The following is a 20767-nucleotide window of genomic DNA, read 5'->3' as shown; positions in this document are numbered from 1 at the left end:
CCCTATATAGAAATGTACCAAGAGTAGAACACCCCTACTATATAAAGGGGGATCTGATCATTTGTAATACACATTATTTTATGCAACATAAAAGCAATAGACTGTCAGCTTTTATTATCTCGTTGCTTTGTTCATACGTCAGTTAAAACATCTTTGGTTCAAGGGTGACTGAACTTGAGGCTAAAGCTATTCGATTCGTGTGGTTTGCATTTATTCTTTTATCGTCAATTCCAATATTAATCTATTCTCTAAATTTGTACCAACTAATATCATGTATCCTTAAAATTACGTATAAATTTAATTGTTATCCAATTTTAAGGTTAAACAGTTTGACGCCCACTGTAGGGATAAGGATAATAGTGATTACCTGGCACAAACTTTCGTAACACATACTATTTTACACTTGTTCTTTGAAGTATCTTTGATTACAGGACTAAGATGTCAAATTCTCAGTCACCACCTCTACACATTGACAATGATTTCGGCCACCGTGGCAAAAATGATAACATAGCACCAGGGAATGATGTACCTCCGGTTGGCCTCGATGGAGTTACGGTTGTAGATCCAATTGATGTCAGCTCACACGTAGCCATCAACGGAAATTTGGTCGTTGATCCCGAAGGCAGCGTCCGTGGAGATGTTTGATTAGCCGCTCAAAACATCGGTGAAGATGGTGGGATTAGCATGCAGCAATAGCCTAGCTCCAAAACCAGAATCACCTACCGAGCAGGGTCGAGCTCGAGCCATCCTAGGAAGTTGTACATAGGGTCGAATCGGTTTCAAGAAAATCGAACGAGAAAGAATCAAAGACCAATCCTGTAATCATGGAGATGCTTGAATAACTGACAAAGCGAATTGAGTCGGGGGAAAAGAAGATTGAGGAAAACGACAAAAAGGTGAAAACTTACAACACTAGGATCGACCAAATCCCGGGGCACCGCCAATATTGAAGGTACTGGATTCCGAAAAGTTCGTACAAAAACCTTCCCCCCCCCCCGAGCGCGGCTCTAAGGCCAATCCCCAAGAAGTTCTGCATGCCCGAGATTCCTAAGTATAATGGAATGACCGATCCGAATGAGCATGTCATCTTTTACACGTGTGCTATCAAAGGGAACGATCTAGAGGATGATGAGACCGAATCTGTCTTGCTAAAGAAATTTGGGGAAACCCTGTCAAAGGGAGCTATGATATGGTACTATAATTTACCATATAATTCTATTGACTCATTTGCTATGCTTGCAGATTCCTTCATAAAGGCACACGCCGGGGCCATCAAGGTCGAAACCAGGAAGTCAGACCTTTTCAAGGTAAGGCAGAAGGACAACGAAATGCTCAGAGAATTCGTGTCTCGATTACAAATAAAACGGATGGACTTGCCACCGGTCGCTAATGATTGGGTTGTTCAAGCTTTCACTCAAGGACTCAATGTAGCTCAGTGGCTTCAAAACAGTTGAAGAAGAATTTGATAGAATAACCGGCTGTTACTTGGGGCCGATGTGCATAATCGGTATCAATCAAAGATCAGGATCGAGGATGATCAACTTGGAGCTCCTTCTGGATCCGTTTATCTTATCAGACCCGTCGATAGAATCAAGAGGGATATTGATCGAGAACCAAAGTCGAATAGAGATCAATATCAGCCGTATAATGGAGATCGTAGGAGCAACGATCCTAGGCAAAACACTGCTCTAAATGAAAGGAGAAGTGATCGAGGTCAAAGCTCTCGAGGACTCATGAGCAAGAACGACTTCGATAGACCTATCGGACCCAAAAAGGCACCACGATTATCAGAGTATAACTTTAATGTTGATGTGGCAACTATTGTATCAGCTATCGGACGCATCAAAGATACCAAATGGCCTCGACCTTTACAAACTGATCCAACACAAAGGGTTCCCAACCAAATATCCAAATATCATGGCACACATGGCCACAGAACGAAGGATTGAAGACAATTGAGAGAAGAAGTAGCCCGATTATTCAATAACGGGCACCTTCGAGAATTTCTGAGTAACCGAGCTAAGAATCATTTCACAAATAGGGATTCCAATAAACAAAATGAACAAGACGAGCCCCAACACGTCATTCAAATGATCATTAGAGGGGTCGATATTCCTCAAGGTCCGATGATAAAGTGCACCGAAGTATCAATCGCAAGGGAAAAACGGACTCGAGATTACATACCAGAAGGAACTTTATCTTTCAATGACGAGGATGCACTCATGAATAAAACTCGAGTTAAACGTGTGCTAATTGATCCAGGTAGCTCGTCTAACATCATTCGATTGAGGGTCGTAGAGCAACTTGGCCTATAGGACCATATCGTACCTGGCCAGTGCTAAACAGATTCAACATAGCTTGCGAAACTACTAAGGGAGAAATAATGTTGCCGATAAACGTAGTCGGTACCACCCAGGAGACCAAGTTTTATATAATCGAAGGGTACATGAGGTACAACGCCCTATTCGGGAGGTCATGGATCCACAACATGAGGGTCGTGCCCTCGACCCTTTACCAGGTATTTAAGTTTCCAACACCGGAAAGGATCAAGACAGTCTACGGGGAACAACTACCCGCAAAGGATATGCTTGTCATCGATGAAGTAATTCCGATATCAACGCTCTCGTCCTCAAAAAAGTCAGCTTCGAAAGCAAAGCAGGAAGCCAAATAGCAATCACCAGTGCCAGCCTCGACCCAACCAACATGAAGAGGACTGACGAAGATCACGATTACGGGGTACCTCGATCCTTTATGATCCCCGATGATTCCAATGCTAAAAAATCAATGGTCGAAGAGCTGGAGCAGGTCTTACTGATCGAGCATCTATACGATCGAAAGGTATACCTGGGTATGGGGTTAACTCCCGAGCTCAGGAACAAACTCATTCAATTTCTTATCGCTAACATGGATTGTTTTGCTTGGTCCTATCTCGATATGATTGGGATCCTACCGGAGATCACTACTCACAAGCTCAACCTGGACCCGAAATTCCATCAGGTAAAGCAGAAAAGGAGACCCCAGTCCGAGGTCACGCATGCCTTCATCAAGGACGAGATAACTAAACTCCTTAAAATAGGATCATTTGGGAGGTCAAATACCCGGAATAGTTATCAAATGTAGTAATAGTCCCTAAAAAGGGGAACAAACTAAGAATGTGTGTGGATTATAAAGATTTAAATAAGGCATGCCCCAAAGATTCTTTCCTTTTGCCTAACATCGATTGCATGGTCGATGCCATGGCCGACCACGAGATCCTCAGTTTTCTCGATGCCTACTCTGGGTACAACCAAATACGGATGAACCTGGATAATCAAGAAAAGACCTCTTTCATCACTAAGTATGGCACATACTGCTATAACGTAATGCCATTTGGAATAAAAAATGTCGGTGCCACTTACCAACGACTAGTAAACCGAATGTTTGAAGAGCAGATAGGAAAATCCATGGAAGTTTACATTGACGATATGTTAGTTAAGTCCCTGCGCACAGAGGACCATTTAAAGTATTTGCAGAAAACCTTCAGTATATTGAAGAAGCACAACATAAAGCTGAATCCAGAAAAGTGCGCGTTCGGAGTCGGATCAGATAAATTCCTAGGGTTCATGGTGTCCAACTGAGGAATCGAGATCAACCTCGACAAGATCAAAACTATTGAGGATAACACGGTAGTGGATAATGTCAAGGCCGTACAAAGGCTAACCGGGCGCATTGCAGCACTGGGGCAATTTATCTCGAGGTCTTTGATAAAAGCCATCGATTTTTCTCATTGATGAAGAAGAAAAACAACTTCATATGGACCTCGGAATGCCAACGGGATTTAGAAGAACTTAAACGATATTTATCGAGCCCGCCATTGCTTCACACGCCGAGGGCAGACGAACGACTATACTTGTATCTAGCAGTATCGGAAATAGCGGTAACTGGACTCCTAGTCTGGAAGAACAAGGTACGTAATTTCCAATTTATTATGTTAGCAGGACCATAGGTGAGGCCGAAACTAGATATCCTTACCTAGAAAAATTAGCACTCGCTTTGCTAAGTGCCTCTAGAAAACTGAAACCATATTTTTAGTGCCATCCTATATGTGTTGTGGCAACCTACCCTTTATGAAATATAATGCATAAACTCGAACTCTCGGGACGTTGGCCAAATGGGTCGTAGAAATCAACGGGTACGATATCAAATATCAACCCCGAACAACCATTAAATCTCAAATTTTGGCAGATTTCGTGACCAACTTTACGCTGGCCCTGATACCCGAAGTTGAAAGATAGTTGTTGGTAAACTCGGGAATGTCTTCGGGAATCTGGACCCTCTTTACGGACGGTGCCTCGAAAATAAAAGGGTCCGGACTTGGCATCGTACTAAAGCCACCCACAGGCAATATAGTTAGACAATCTATTAGAACTGTAAAATTGACTAATAACGAGGCAGAATATGAGGCCATGATTGCAGGTCTCTAACTAGCCAAAGGCTTGGGGGAGGAGGTGATCGAAGCTAAGTGTGACTCCATCGTTGTAGTAAACCAAGTTAATAGAACATTTAAAGTCAGAGAAGAACGAATGCAAAGGTACATAGACAAATTACAGGTAAAGTTACATCGGTTCAAAGAGTGGACTTTATAGCACGTGCCCCGAGATTAAAATAGTGAGGCCGATGCCCTTGCAAACTTAGGGTCATCGGTTGAAGATGACGAGCGGTCGTACAACTCATGAGGTCGATAATAAAGGAATGTCACGCCGAAATAAGCTCCATAATCTTAACCTGAGATTGGAGAAATAAATACGTAGAGTATTTAAAGATCGGGAAACTTTTCTCAGATCCAAAGGAATCGAGGGCCCTGCGCACAAAAGCAGCCCGATTCGGCTTGTCAGAGAATGGAAGCTTGTTCAGGAGAATGTTCGATGGCCCACTAGCAATATGTTTGGGACCGGGAGATACCGAATACATTCTAAGGGAAGTTCACGAGGTCACTTGCGAAAATCCTTCAGGCGCTGAATCATTGGTTCAAAAGATGATCAGAGCCGCTTATTACTGGATCGATATAGAAAAGAATGCAAAAGAGTTCGTACAAAAATGTGATAAGTGCCAAAGTATACTCCAATGATTTACTAACCCAGGGAGCTGTTGCATTCAGTCTTATCGCCATGGCCATTCATAAAGTGGGGGATGAACATTGTCGGCCCTCTTCCATGGGCACCAGGTAAGGCTCAATTTGTCGTATTTACGACTGACTTTTTTTCTAAGTGGGTTAAAGCACAGGCATACGAGAAGGTCAAGGAGAAGGAAGTCATCGACTTCATTTGGTACCACATCATATGTCGATTTGGGATACCATTCGAAATATATGTGACAACAGAAAACAGTTTATCAGCAGTAAAGTGACCAAATTTCTCGAAGAGCATAAGATAAAAAGGATCTTATCGGCACCTTATCACCTTAGTCGGAACGGACAAGCCGAATCGACCAGTAAAACCATAATCCAAAGCCTTAAGAAAAGGTTGACTGATGCTAAGGGAAAATGGAAAGAGATCCTACCCGAAGTTCTTTGGGCATATCGCATAACTTCAAAGTCCAGTATTGGGGCTACCCCGTTCTTATTGGTTTATGGCACCAAAGCTCTAATATCGATCAAAGTCGGGGAGCCAAGTATTATATTTCGATACACAACAAAGGAATCAAAAGACGAGGCCATGAATACGAGCCTGAAACTGTTGGATGAAAGTTGTGAAGCCGCCCTTGTTCGATTGGCCGCCCAAAAGCAATAGATCGCGAGGTATTACAATCGAAGGGCCTACCTTCGATACTTCAATGTCAGGGACTTAGTATTAAGGAAGGTCACACTAAGCATCTCGAATCCGAACGAAGGGAAATTGGGTCTAAACTGGGAAGAGCCATACCAGATTCTCGAGGTCACAGGAAAAGGATCCTATAAGACTCAGAATGACAAATGGAGAACAACTATCGAACAATTGGAACGTAACTCACCTAAACGATATTACTACTAAGGTACGACCCTGTTTCATTTCTTTTTATTTTCGGACTAACACTTGCAGGTGGTCGACAAGGAGAGGCACAAAGTCTTTAGGTCTGAAAGCACGCGTTGCACTCTTTTTCCCTTGAAATATTTTTGTCCCAATTGGGTTTTGCAAGGAAATTACTTCATAATAGAAGGGTCTCGATAGGTAAGATTTGTTGTAAGGGCCAAACGGTCAAATGAACCGTGCCCACATAGGTTGCTCGAGCCCTGGCATAAAACATAAACGCATGTATAACTGTTTTCACAAGAATAAAGAGAATTACTTTCCTTGCAATTATCTTATATCTTAGAAAAAATTCCTCTTTACAATTTTGTACTTTTTATCTCTTAAGGAAACGAGAGATTGGATGATCACTTCCTCACTCGAGGACTACCGTCCGGAAAATAAACTCGAACAGACTGAACTATTAAACATCGGGGCCATACAACCTCTAAGGAAACCCCCAATTTTTAAAGGCCACGGCCATACCCACTAGGGGACTGTTATCTTAGGAAAGCCTGGATAACTCGGGAAAGCAAGCTCACCGGGCTACACCCGAATTAAAAGTCTACGACCGTATTAACACAGCTCGGAGACGTTCAAGAACCGGAACAAAATATAGGCCTTCAAATTTTTTATAATCGGTTTTAAAGGCTACCATCGGCAAACTATAATCTGAGTTACTTAATTTAGGGGAAGGTTCCCGATAACACCAAACCTCCAAGATGACTCAAAAATAAAAATAATATAAAGGCAGGGTTTGTTCGAACATACACAACCTAGGCTAATTGATGCTAAGGCATTTCGACCTTTGTGAATACAAGTAATAAAGCAAAGGAAAAACTTGAAAGCCAAAAGGAAAAAGAAAGCATTGTATATATTTACCCAATAATCTTTTTACAGAGGCCAGAATGGCTTAATTCAGAAATTTACAATGATCGAAACAACCTCAAAAAGATGCAAAAGAAAGAAAAAAATATAAAGGCCTAAGTGGCATGGTCTTCATCGGAGGAAGCATATCTGCCCTCAGGATCTTCCCTGCCTCCAGACTCGCTTAAACTCTCGGAATGTTCCTCGGGAAAGGCCAGCTTTCGGTCCATGGCTTCTTCTGCTTTGGCGTTCTCGATTTCAGCCAGTATATCGAAGTCCTGAGCATGGAATTCCTTGAGGGCTTCCCTTAGAGCTTGCCACCTTACATGATCCACCATGTTTTTGGCCTGCACCTGGATGGTCTCGACGTTGACCTTGAATTGAGCTACTTTATCATCGGCTTTGGTATTAGCCACGACCACCTTAGATTTGGCCGCTTCGAGTTCACTAGCCAAGTTCGCCTTATCAAAAATAGCCAAGTCCAATTGGGATTGAAGTTCATCAATTTTCTTGACCTGTACCGAGGACTTCTCTTTTGCAGCTTGGAGTTGGGTCTCAGCCGATTGTAGTTGTGTAACGACCCGATGGGTCATTTTGATCTATAGTGCATGGGTCAGTAGTTTGGGGCCATGAGCAGCTTCACTTCAGGTATTATGACTTGTTCGCATGGTCAAAATTAAATTCCGGGAAGTTCAAAATTGATCTGGAAAGTGAATTCGCATCTCGGAAGCTTTAAGTTGGAAGAATTGACAAGGATTAGATTTTTGAGTAAACAACCTCGGAATCGGTATTTGAAGGTTCCAATAGGTTCGTGTGATGATTTTGGACTTGGACGTATGTTCGGATCATGTTTTGGATGACTCGGGAGCGTTCCGACGCCTGTTGTGGAAGTTAACATTTTGGAAGAATTTCATAAGTTTGGGTTGTAGTACATTTCAGTGTTATCGATGTCTGTTTGGGATTCCGAGTCTGAGAATAGCTCCGTATGGTAATTCTGGTATTGGGGGCGTATCCAGAAGTGGATTCGGAGGTCTGTAAGTCATTTTGGAGTCATTTGGCTAAAGTTAGAAATTTGAAGGTTTTTGAGAAGTTTGACTGGAAGTGAACTATTTGATATCGGGATCGGAATCCGATTCTAAAAGTTGGAGTAGGTTCGTAATATCAAATACGACTTGTGTGCAAAATTTGAGGTCAATCGGATATGATTCAATAGGTTTCGGCATCGAATGAAGAAGTTCGAAGTTCTAAAGTTCATCAAGTTTGAAATGGAGTGTGATTCGCGATTTCAACATTGTTGGATGTGATTTGAGGCCTCGAGTAGGTCCGCATTATGTTTTAGGACTGGTCGGTATGATTGGTCGGGGTCCCGGGGGCCTTGGGTGGATTCCGGATGACTAACAGATCAAATTTGGAATTTAAAGAAGGAATAAAGCAGCTGCCTTCTAGTGTAACCGCACCTGCGAGGCTTGGGCCACAGGTGCGGAGCCGCAAAAGCGGCCTAGAAGTCGCAGAAGTGGAGCAGGGCCGCCCAGGTGAAGGACCGCAGGTGCGAAGCCTTGACCGCATCTACGTGAGCGCAGAAGTGAAAAGGAAGGCTGCAAAAGCGGCAAAGGGCGCATGTGCGAAGGAGCATCCGCAGAAGCGGCATGTGGACCGCAGGTGCAGAAGTCGCTGAGCAGAACACATTAAATACTGGGGTTTGGTCATTTTTGATCATTTTCTCCATTCTTTGGCGGTTTTTGGAGCTTCTTGAGAGGGGCTTCCACCTAGCAACTTAGAAGTAAGTTAATCCTACCTATTATGAGTTAAATACATTGATTGTGTGTAGATTTTAACATGGAAATTAGTGGGAAATGGGATTTTGAGGAAAAACCTAGAAAAATGTATTTACGGATTTTGACCATGATTTTGAACATGAAATTTGGGATCAGTTATATATTTGAGTTCGTGGTGTTATGGGTAAACTTTATCTTCAAAATTTTTTGGAATCCGGGCACGTGGGCCCGATGGCGATTTTGTCTACTTTTCAATTGGGGTTAAAAATTGTTATAAATTGGATTATTATGAGTAATGGAGCATATATTAATGTGTTTGCATAATTATTGGTTAGTTTTGGAGCGTTGTGCATCGATTTGAGTCTTCGAAAGGGGGTGGAATGACGGTTATGGAACTTCAGAGCGAGGTGAGTCTCCTTTCTAACCTTGTAAGAGAGAATTATCCCCATTGGTGAATTAATTGGATATGTGCTTCTATTTGTGGGGGCTACGTATGCACGAGGTGACGAGAGTCCGTGCATAGCTACTATTATGCTTATGTCCGGGTAGTCTAGAACCCAAAAGCATGCTTTACTTGTAACATTTGCAACTTTGTTGTCAATTTAAAAATGTTTAAACCATACTGAACGCGTAAATAAATTTCTAAAAGGCTAGACATCATTTCTTGACTTTTAAAAGAGAAATTTACCTTTTGCTGAATAACTGCTCCTTGATAAATTCTTGATTTGACTGTTTGAATGTGTTTATTTATTGTGGAACGAGTCGAACTCCTCAGTAGATTAAATAGATGCATCTATGGTTCGCGCCATTCGACCCACTGGCAGTGTACAGTTTAAATATTTGTTGCATCGCGCCGTACGACCTCGACATGATTTGTGCATGCTTGTATTATTGGCCTTGACATTTATGAATAATGATATTTCCTCTCTGGCCTGAGAATAATTTACAAATGATGAAATACAAATTTTGGAAATATCTCATTATAAAAAGAATTGCTTACCTGTTTCATGCTTTGAGTTTGAAATCACCTTATAAAATCCATGCTTCTATATTATTTGTATATTATTATTGGACTACTAGTAAGTGTCGAAGTCGACCCCTCGTCTCTACTTCTTCGAGATTAGACGGGATACTTACTAGGTACACGTTGTTTTCGTCCTCATGCTACACTTGCTCTGCATTTTTATTGCACAGACTCATGTATGTCTAGTGTCCTAGTTTGGCGCAGCGGCATGGTCGATATGGAGACTTAGGTGAGCTGCACTCCCCGAGACGAGCCACAGCCAACAGAGTCTCCTTCAGAGTACTGTATTGTATTTGCTTTTCTGTCCAATTGTATTTCGGACAGTTATCATGTTGTATTTTATTTTAAATCATAGAAATTGCTCATGCATTTGTGACACCGGGTTCTGGGATGATTATGGGATTATTCAATATTAAGTTTGTTAAAGACATCTTTTTATTTCATTGAATTTCATTATTTATTGGTTACTGTATAAAAGAAATAATTTCAATAAATACTAAAATGGGAATTTAATTAACTTCTTGGTGTTGGCTTGCCTGATAGTGGTGTCCGGTGCCATCACGATCCTTAGAGGATTTTGGGTCATGACAATATGGTATCAAAGCACTAGGTTCCCTTAGGCCTCATCAGTCATGAGCGAGTCTAGTAGAGTCTTGTGGATCGATACGAAGACGTCTGTACTTATCTTCAAGAGGCTATGGGGCTGTTAGGAGTACTTCCCTTTTTGGTTCCTCATCGTGCAATTTGATTCCTTTGAGTCTTATGCCTTTGTTTCCTTCCTACTCGATCTTACGCGACGCGAAGCGCTTGTTATAAATCAGGAATTGTGGAATTTTAATGGTACTACAGATGTGGTGCGGGATGTTTCTCCCTATGTAGTTGATTGGACTATTGGAGTCGCCTTGCAGAAGGATATTCTGTCATTCTAGCTCCATAACTATATTTCTAAGAGCTTTGAGGCAATGCACAGGTTGCTATGATGCTCATGAATGGTTATCGCGCGGTATCGATGTAATGGTGGGATGCTTGTCCATGCGTGGAAGTAGTGTATGACTTGGAAGGAGGTTTTCTCAGTGCATGATTCAAGTATTCGGTATTGTATTTTCGGCGGAGGAAAGTCAATCGGATTATAGACATTCAGGTTTGGGTTGATAGAGTAACAAGACTTGGTGTTTTCAAGTGTAGTGGAATTTTCATCTGCGACATGGTGTCGTCGTCCTCAATTGAATATGTTAAGTTCGCCGATGTTATAATCTTCTACAAATATCTTGTGGGGCGGGATATTGTGAGATAGTATTGAAGAAGCGGCTGCAAGAGATCGTGGGGTGCGGTAGTTCAGGATTGAGTCGAAGTTCTAATGTCGAAAAATCGAGAAAGGATGATCTTTTAAAAAGTTTAAAGTTAGTAGCAGTCTATTGGTTCAAGAACTACTGAGATAGATTTTGATCTAAGGCATCAGCTGAGCAACAAAGGATAAGGAAGAACATGTGGGAAGTATCATACGGTGGTTAAACTTCTAGAAGGCCAGGTGTAAGAAGTGGAAGTCGAGTAGTTTCTTAAAGAGGTGAGTTTGCCCAAAGTGGGAGAGTGGCAGAGTAACATATGGGGTAAGTTGCAGGATAACTACACACCTTGAGGAAAAGTTTAGAGTGATTTGGGATTTAGGTGGATAATGATTGAGTCCCCGGGCCTAATTTGAAATATTGACTATTATACGGTGGGAGATCAGATACAACAGAAAAGGGAGTCGTTTGATACGAAGAAGGATGCGCCATAAATTTGAATTGGAAGATATTGTCGCACATTTAGTTGATGTCCATAAGAAGTGAACGGACTAATGCAGTTGGTGAATGAGCACGTGCTCAGGATGGGTTATTGATGTCATAGTAATTGTACCCCGTGCAGCGGTATTGGAAGATGTCGGCGTGTAATTTACATAGGTAGGTTATCGCCTGTGAGCAGGTCAGCGGTTGCGTGGTTGGAAAAGCTTCTACGAAGGATTTTAGTGATTACCCAGTAAGAGGTTGAATATGTGAATGTTGCTAGAGATGCGGAGTGTTCAAGAAATGCTAACGGAAGGATTTCGAGGAATTTGGCAATTTGATTGCGCAAGGTTATATCAGTAAGGAATAAAGAATCTTGGTGGGTTCCAGAGTAATGTAACATGTGGCTCCAGAGTCCCACCACCTACGATTGGGTTGTATGGTTATCTACTTAAAAGGTTTCGGGTTATCGGCGAATTGGTGAGTTAATACAGCTAAGGGAAAATAACCTAAGTGGTAACTTGAGAGAAGTAATTGATAAAGGTGTGCTGTAGTTGGTCTTATTGACTCATGTTTGGGCTTTGGGAAGATTCAGAATTTATGCTTCGTACAGAGGTGATTTACAAGGAAGTGATTCAATGGGGTGCTCCATGGAGATGGGTGTTCATGTGCCAGTGGAGCCTTGAAGTTGATTATATTCGGGACCAAGCCAGAGTGGGTGACTCTCAACAACGGTCCTAGTAAATTCAAAGGTTAAAATGCGGTGCTTAAGGATTTCAAGCCCGCGGTGTGGTTAAGAACCGAGTTTTTGCAGCAGATCGTGATAGGAGGCTCCGAATGTTCTATGATATTTTCGGCTTGTAGTGTAGCATTTGGGAGAATAAGATAAACAAACTTTGGATTTGTAGAGGGATTGTCAGAATGGGTGTATCAGTTGAGGATGTGAATATGCGCCCAAGGAAGGTATGAGATGGTTCATGGGATTTGAGACAACATGGCCTCGTGATACAAGACCATTCGAGATAAGTGCAGATTGAGTGCTTGATGTGTTGAATGAAGTTATTATTATTTCTAAGGCGATCAAGGATCAATGGGAAGAAGTTAGATTGGTTAGCCATAGTGGAATTGGCATATTGGTGGTAGTGATCAGCTCCTTCAGCGTGATTAAATTATGCATGTGATTCGTGACGGTATGTGTGAGGCTTGTTGACTGCCGTAATTGATTTTGTTTGGAGGTATTCAAGTATTCTGGCCTGTTGTGTGTAGGCGAATCCCGGAAGGGTTATGGTGGTTCAGACCACTACTTGAGGACTGGAATGCCCTACGGTTATGAGAAGTTACTCGCGTGTTGCCATGGTTCTCTTGGAACGAGTTAAGTAAAAGGTTTCTAGGTGATGAAGTGTTTACCATGTTAGTGGTTCAGGAGTTATGATGAAATTGTTGTACTATCACATATTGGCTTGTTAGGTGCGGTGAGTGGTAGGAAATTTGAAAGTGAGGATCAAGGTTGCGGTTCGGTGTTTGACGAGGATGTCACGAGCTCGGATGAGCAGGAAAAGGATTTGGATGTTTAGAGTAAGCTGGTATTGTCTCCAGCGTTAGCTGAGATTGGTGTTTTTGTAGGAGGCTTTGCATCTTGGTTACAAATTCTTGATATGCTTTACAACATTAGTGTGACCGGTGGTATGGATGTGCAGACTCGTTATCTAGTACGGTAGGTCGTGGGAGTGTACCTCACGGGAAGATTGTATAAGTATGACATGTAGTCACTTGATTGATTGAAGATTTAAACCAAGTGTGAAGATTGTGGTAATACCACTAATTTGAGAATTTATGCCTGGAGGGCACTTAGTTTAATGGGTTGTGTACTGAGGAGGTTTGCTCCGGATATGAGGGTTATTCTTGTGAGTCATGGGAAAAAAAGGGTTGTTATGGACCCTTGAAAGGTTATTTTGCTAGTATGGTGCGATCAATATGGGCCTTTGATCTATGAGTGGATTTAAATATGGGTATGAGCTCTCTAGCAGGCCAGATGAGTTCATTTCAGCATAGTACTCCTCATGGAGGAGTATTCGGATGTTAGATGCTATTTCATCATTGACTATTTCATGTAATACTATATGGTGCCGTGTGAGTTGTGAAGCGGTTTGATAAATTTCTTATGTGTGAGGTTCCGTGTAGCGATGGTGTTATGTGAGCAGGATGGCTCTTGTGCTCAGGTTATATATCACACCTTAGTTGTGCTTGAGTTTTGTAGCTTATGGCGCTATCTGTCTCCCAGGGATGGTATTATGCACTTAGCGTGCTTGTGACCGATATTCGATATTTAGTAGTAGTGAGCAATTTAGCTCGGTGTGTATCTCCTTATGTGAGTTCTATGTGTGGATCGGGTGGTATGCCGCCACGGGTATGTTGTTTGGATCGGGTTGCATGCCGCAACAGTATGATGTTGAGTACATTTTTCTATATTCTAATTTTTGTGGGCCTTGTTTTCCATTTTCTGAGAAAAGTTCATATTAGTTGCGTGAGTTGGGTAGTCCCTTCCAGATTTCATTTTCCTTATGTATCACGTTCGAGTTGGTAGCCTATTGACACATTGTGGCATCATATGAGACTTTTGGTCATGTCTAGGGTAGCTTGTGGCCTGAGTAGTTCGTATTGGGTGAGACAAGATTATTGGATCTAGGATTAGTGCGATCGGGTTATATGAAGTATATTAAAGAGCAAATACCATTATTTGGTTCAAAATGAGGTGATGATCCTTGTCAGGAGTATAAACTCAATGATTTGTTGACTTGGCAGTTGGTTATGAATTTCCACATGTCTCTTCTGTCGTGACGGTATTGCAAGGGTTAGAACAAGACGTATATATATATATATATATCATGAGGTGCATTTGGGGCATCAGATTCGTGAAATTTCAGCTATTGTTATCAGAGAATGCTTTTATGGTCATGTGAATTATGCAGTGCATAGTATGGATTCAACAAAGGTATAATCATGTATCGGTGCATCGTGTGGTGATTGATACGGTATTTGTAGGTTGGCAGCAGGCCTAGCAGAGAACTTCGGGTGTTGAAATTTGGGTTCTAAGCTTATTTGCTTGAATAAAAGAGAATATCTTCAGATTTGATCGAGCTAATGTGCTCAACTGGGTTGTGGTAGCATGGGTAGGTGCACGAAGTGTTAAACAGTGATTTCGAACAACTCCAGAGCACGTCTCAACACGTTTGAGGACAAACGTATGTTTAAGTTGGAGAGAATGTAATGACCCGACCGGTCGTTTTGATCTCTAACACATTGTTCAGTAGTTTGAGGTCATGAGCAGCTTCACTTCAGGTATTATGACTTGTGCGCATGGTCGGAATTCAATTTCGGGGAGTTCAGAGTTGATCTGGAAAGAGAATTCGCATCTCGGAAGCTTTAAGTTGGAAGAATTGACAAAGATTGAATTTTTGAGTAAACGACCTCGAAATCGAGTTTGAAGGTTCCAACAGGTTCATGTGATGATTTTGGACTTGGGCGTATGTACGGATCGGGTTTAGGATGACCCGGGAGCGTTACGGCTCCTATTGTGGAAGTTAGCATTTTGGAAGAATTTTATAAGTTTGGGTTGAAGTACATTTCAGTGTTATCGATGTCCTTTTAGGATTCCGAGTCTGGAAATAGTTCCGTATGATAATTCTGGTATTGGAGGCGAGTCTGGAAGTGGATTCGGAGGTCCGTAAGTCATTTTGGAGTCATTTGGCTAAAGTTAGAAATTTGAAGGCTTTTGAGAAGTTTGACCCGAAGTGTATTTTTTGATATCTGGGTCGAAATCCGATTTCAGAAGTTGGAGTAGGTCCGTAATTTCAAATACGACTTGTGTGCAAAATTTGAGGTCAATCGGATATGATTTGATAGGTGTCGGCATCGAATGAAGAAGTTCGAAGTTCTAAAGTTCATCAAGTTTGAAATGGAGTGTGATTCGTGATTTCGACGTTGTTGGATGTGATTTGAGGCCTCAAGCAGGTCCGTATTATATTTTGGGACTGGTTGGTATGATTGGTCGGGGTACCGGGGGCCTCGGATGGATTCCGGATGGCTAACAGATCAAATTTGGAATTTGAAGAAGGAATAAAGCAGCTGCCTTCTGGTGTAACCGCACCTGCGAGGCTTGGGCCACAGGTGCGGAGCCGCAGAAGCGGCCTAGAAGTCGCAAAAGAGGAGTAGGGCCGCCCAGGTGAAGGACCGCCGGTACGGAGCCTTGACCGCATCTGCGTGAGCGCAGAAGCGAAAAGGAAGGCTGCGGAAGCGGCAAAGGGCGCAGGTGCGAAGGAGCATCCGCAGAAGCGGAGCCGCAGAAGCGGCATGTAGACCGCATGTGCGGAAGTCGCTGGGCAGAACACATTAAATAGCGGGGTTTGGCATTTTTGCTCATTTTCTCCATTCTTGGGCGGGTTTTGGAGCTTCTTGAGAGGGGCTTCCTCCTATCAACTTGGAGGTAAGTTAATCCCACCTATTATGAGTTAAATACATTGATTATATGTAGATTTTAACATGAAAATTAGTGGGAATTGGGATTTTGAGGAAAATGCTAGAAAATTGTATTTACGAATTTTGACCACGATTTTGGACATGGAATTTGGGATAAGTTATATATTTGAGTTCATGGTGTTATGAGTAAGCTTTATCTTCGAAAATTTTCGGAATCCGGGCACGTGGGCCCGAGGGAGATTTTGTCTACTTTTCGATTGGGGGTTAGGAATTGTTATAAATTGGATTATTATGAGTAATGGAGTATATATTAATGAGTTTGCATAATTATTGGATAGTTTTGGAGAATTGTGCAGCGATTTGAGTCTTCGGAAGGGCGTGGAATGTCGGTTATGGAACTTCGGAGCGAGGTGAGTCTCTTTTCTAACCTTGCAAGAGAGAATTGTCCCCTTATGTGAATTAATTGGATATGTGGTTCTATTTGTGGGGGCTACGTACGCATGAGGTGATGAGAGTCCGTACATAACTACTATTATGCTTATGTCTGGTAGTCTAGGACCTAAAAGTATGCTTTACTTGTAATATTTGCAACCTTGTTGTCAATTTAAAAATGCTTAAACCATATTGAATGTGTAAATAAATTTCTAAAAGGCTAGACGTCATTTCTTGACTTTTAAAAGAGAAATTTGCCTTTTCCTGAATAATTGCTCCTTGATTAATTCTTGATTTGACCGTTTGAATGTGTTTATCTATTGTGGAGCGGGCCGAACGCCTCGGTAGATTAAATAGATGCATATATGGTTCGCGTCATTCGATCCTCAGGCAGTGCACAGTTTAATTATTTGTTAGATCGGGCCGTACGACCTCGTCATGATTTGCGCATGCTTGTATTGCTGGCTTTGACATTTACGAATAATGATATTTCCTCTCTGGCCTGAAAATAATTGACAAATGATGAAATACAAATTTTGGAAAACTCTCATTATAAAAAGAATTGCTTACCTGCTTCATGCTTTGAGCTTGAAGTCACCTTATAAAATCCATGTTCTATATTATTGATATATTATTATTGGACCACTAGTAAGTGTCGAAGCCGACTCTTAGTCTCTAATTCTTCGAGATTAGACGGGATATTTACTGGGTACACGTTGTTTTTGTACTCATGCTACACTTGTTGTGCATTTTTGTTGCATAGGCTCATGTATGCCTAGTGGCCTAGTTTAGCGCAGCAGCATGGTCGATATGGAGACTTAGGTGAGCTACACTCCTCGAGACGACCCGCAACCAGCAGAGTCTCCTTCAGAGTACTATATTGTATTTCTTTTCTGTCCAATTGTATTTCGGACAGTTATCGTGTTGTATTTTATTTTAAATCCTATAAATTGCTCATGCACTTGTGACACCGGGTTCTGGGATAATTATGAGATTATTCAATATTAAGTTTGTTAAAAACATCTTTTTATTTAAGTGAATTTCATTATTTATTGGTTAATGTATAAAAGAAATGATTTCAATAAATACTAAAATGGGAATTTAATTAACTTCTTGGTGTTGGCTTTTCTGACAGTGATGTCCAGCGCCATCACGACCCTTAGAGGATTTTGGGTCGTGACAAGTTATGCTTGGGCAACTTCCCTTTTCGAGAATAAGAAGTCTATATTTTTCTTGAACTCCTCAGCCTCGGCTTGAATCATATCTACCTGTGACTGAAGCTCCCCGATCTGTTCAAGCCTTTGCCAGACCTGCAAGATTGGATCGTTAGTCACTGTCTTCAATTCGTCTTCACTATCATGAAGCACTCAAATACCTCCTCGGCCATCTCGACAGGCTCATTCCGAGCCGTTTCTAACTAGGCCTGAAGCTTCTCACTGAGAAGCTTGTAGGTGTCCCTCTTCTCAATGAGGTCCCGAACCTCGGCCTCATGGTGAGTTAATTCCTCTCGGTATCGGAGGAAAGCCTCATGATGCAATACCGAGGCCTGCAAGCACAAAGAAAGGTGTTAGGATTATTTACAATTTCAAATTTAAAATAAGTAATGAAGTGACACTCAAAGTTACTCGATTAAAAGCATGTTGGGCCTCGTTGAATAGGCAAGGAACTTCCACCGCGTCCATCACGGCCTGGTCCTCCTCGGTCTATAGGAAACCGAGGTAGCTAGCAACCCTCATGGGAGCCGAGAAAATTCGAGCATCCTTCGGGACAGAAAAAATTATCGACCGCCTGCGGTCAGGGTTAACACTTGGGGTCGGGAATTGATCCACCAGTTTTGGGCTCGATAAAGACCCTGTGGAAGACAGTACCTTCCTTGGCACCGGCAAGTCACCTATCCCGATGACATCTTTTGAAGCAGTGGGCTCGAATCCGTCCAAGAAGTGGTGGATGTCAGTCTCCCTCTGAGGCCCCTAGTAGGAACGACTTTCTAAAATACTAGCCTTAAAAATCATGGCGTCTGAAATCTGAAGGGACCCGGTAATGTCGATCGCCCCAAGCTCGTCTCTCGGGATACCTTCCTCTACTTGAGAAACATCGCCCTCGGTCTCTCTCTCAACCCCCTTAGCTTGGGGCGGAGTGGCCTCAACCCCTTCTAGTTCGGGAGCTTAGTCTAAGACTCTATCATCGACCTCCTAATGTTAGGACAGTTCGATTTTGGCATCCGCCGGTTCAGAGGACCCTTGCATTACAACACCTGTCTGCACACGGTCCACCAAATGGGATTTCTCTTTTTCTTATTATTCTTCTTCTTCTTCTTTTGACTCGTCCCTTAATCGGTGGATTGACTCCGAGGATAGAGCGCCGGTGCTTCCTTTGGGCTTGCGCGACCTCTTCTTCGGTTTCTTCTTTTCCGAGTTCGGAGAACTCGGGGCTCTTTTCCTATTCTTTTCATCATTAAGGGGACTTGAGATGCACATACTCCTTACCAGATGGAGGCCTCATGGCAACATCTTTGGGGAGACCTACAAAAGAAAACAAAACGATAAGAATTCAACGGCACGAGGAGGGAACTAAACATTATTACATCAAAAGAGAAAACTTACCATTATTACGGGCCTCCCATTGACCCTTCGATAATTCCATCCAAGCACGCTCGGAATATGGTCTCTGTGACACAAAGCCCTCGACCCATTCTTTGAGTTCAGGAATTACGTCCAGCACCTAGGCCACAGCTGCAACACCAAAAACATCGATAAGGATGGAGATAAGAGGTAAAACAACAAGATTGAACATTCAAGGCGAAGTATTACTTACAATTCGTGTTCTATTTCTCAGGAAATGGCATGTCTTCGCCAGGGATCAGGTCTGAAGTCTTTATTCGAACAAATCAGCCCATCCAACCTTAGTCTCGAGCCTCGTCTATACTCGAGAACGGGGCCTTTCTGGCCCGACGATCAAGCTTGATCAGCCCTCCTCAATAAAGTCGGGGACTGTAGAGGCGCATAAGGTGATCGAGGGTAAAAGGGACATCCTTCAATTTTGCTTACGAAGAATCGGAGGAGAATCGCTATCCTCCAAAAGGAAGGGTGGATCTGTCCAACAGTCATGTCGTACCTCTTGCAGAAAGCAATGATGATAGGGTCTAAGGGGCCCAACTTGAAGGGATAAGTGTAAACACTTAGAAAACCCTCCACGTGGGTAGTGATCGATTCCTCGAGCGAAGGTACTACCACATGCTTATCGATCCAGTTGCAATCCTCTTTAACCTTGGTGAGGAGATCATCGGTAATTGTACATATGTACCTCGAGACCCGCTCACATCAACCCGGTACCGAGGAGGTCTTTTCAATCTTAAAATCGGCAACAGTAGGGCACCCTGCCGGAATGAATTCCTCAGGATGAGGTTCTGCCGCAGCCCCGTCACCGGCGGGTCATGATGAAAAGACGACCTCCTTTTACGGTACAGTCTTAGAAGTTTTCGCCATTGTAGAACAAAAGAAAAGGGAATTAGGATGGTATGCAGTTTGTTAAAAGTTCAAGAAATTTGGGTGTAAGAGTTACAAAACAAAGGGATTTTTGAAAAGAAACAAGAATAACGTAAAGTTTGAATAGAGGAAAGTTAAAGTACTTATAGCTTGCTGGTGACGGTTCAGAACCCATAGTGGCTGACCAACAAGTAACAGGCATTTAATACCTTGGTAACTGGACCGACAGGGCGTTTCAATATCCATTTGTTGCTTACGTCATAGTCGGATGCATTAGTGACGTTCGTCATTTATGTCATGGCCCATCGAGACAGGATTCGGAAGTTCATATCATTTCTCGTCATCTTCTCTCTGAGAAACGAGGGGACTATCTATATACGGCCAAAACCGGGCTCATCCCTTGTATGATTAATCGATACTGGAATATGATAGGTTAAGGTTCAACCTCGTATTATATCGAACCATGATGCGAAATTATATCGTCGAGCTCGTGGCCCAAAGACCGATTAAGATCGAGATTAAGCAAGATCGAGACCGAGCAATATCAAAACCGAGCAAGATCGAGGGAAACTTACCGAGCCAAATAACAGAAAGCCAAAATACCCGCGATCGGTCGAGGATCACGGCGGAAATCTCGGTACATATCAAGGAAGGGCCGAGTAATTAGCAAATCATAAGATTTTTTACCCTGTATAGAATTTTACCAAGAGTAGGACACCCCTACTATATAAAGGAGGGTCTGATCATTTGTAATACACATCATTTTTATGCAATATAAAGCAATATACTATCATTTTCTAGCTTTTATTATCTTGTTACTTTGTTCATACTGTATGGGTCTAAATTTGGACGTCTTGGTAAGTGCAGACAAATATGGTCGAGGAAAGAGTCGACCACGACACAAAGGCGAGGAGTCATCTCA

General features: G+C 42.3%; 1 protein-coding gene across 1 annotated transcript; it reads left to right on the top strand.

Annotated features, from left to right (window-relative positions):
* The first annotated feature begins 1061 nt into the window (after nt 1-1061).
* On the top strand, nt 1062-1949 carry LOC138872005 (uncharacterized). The gene is made up of 2 exons (XM_070149939.1): nt 1062-1427; nt 1521-1949. The coding sequence occupies exons 1-2, from the start codon at nt 1062-1064 to the stop codon at nt 1947-1949; spliced, it is 795 nt and encodes a 264-aa protein (XP_070006040.1).
* The last annotated feature ends 18818 nt before the right edge of the window (nt 1950-20767 follow it).

The sequence above is a fragment of the Nicotiana sylvestris genome, chromosome 6, assembly GCF_000393655.2.
Source record: "Nicotiana sylvestris chromosome 6, ASM39365v2, whole genome shotgun sequence".
In the NCBI taxonomy this organism is placed as follows: domain Eukaryota; kingdom Viridiplantae; phylum Streptophyta; class Magnoliopsida; order Solanales; family Solanaceae; genus Nicotiana; species Nicotiana sylvestris.
This window is presented reverse-complemented; position numbering and strand designations above follow the sequence as displayed.

Coding starts and splice junctions, on each gene's coding strand:
- LOC138872005 (XM_070149939.1), top strand. CDS start 1,062: ATGACCGATCCGAATGAGCATGTCATCTTTTACACGTGTGCTATCAAA. Junction 1,428..1,520: donor CTTTCACTCAAGGACTCAAT/GTAGCTCAGTGG, acceptor TATCAATCAAAG/ATCAGGATCGAGGATGATCA.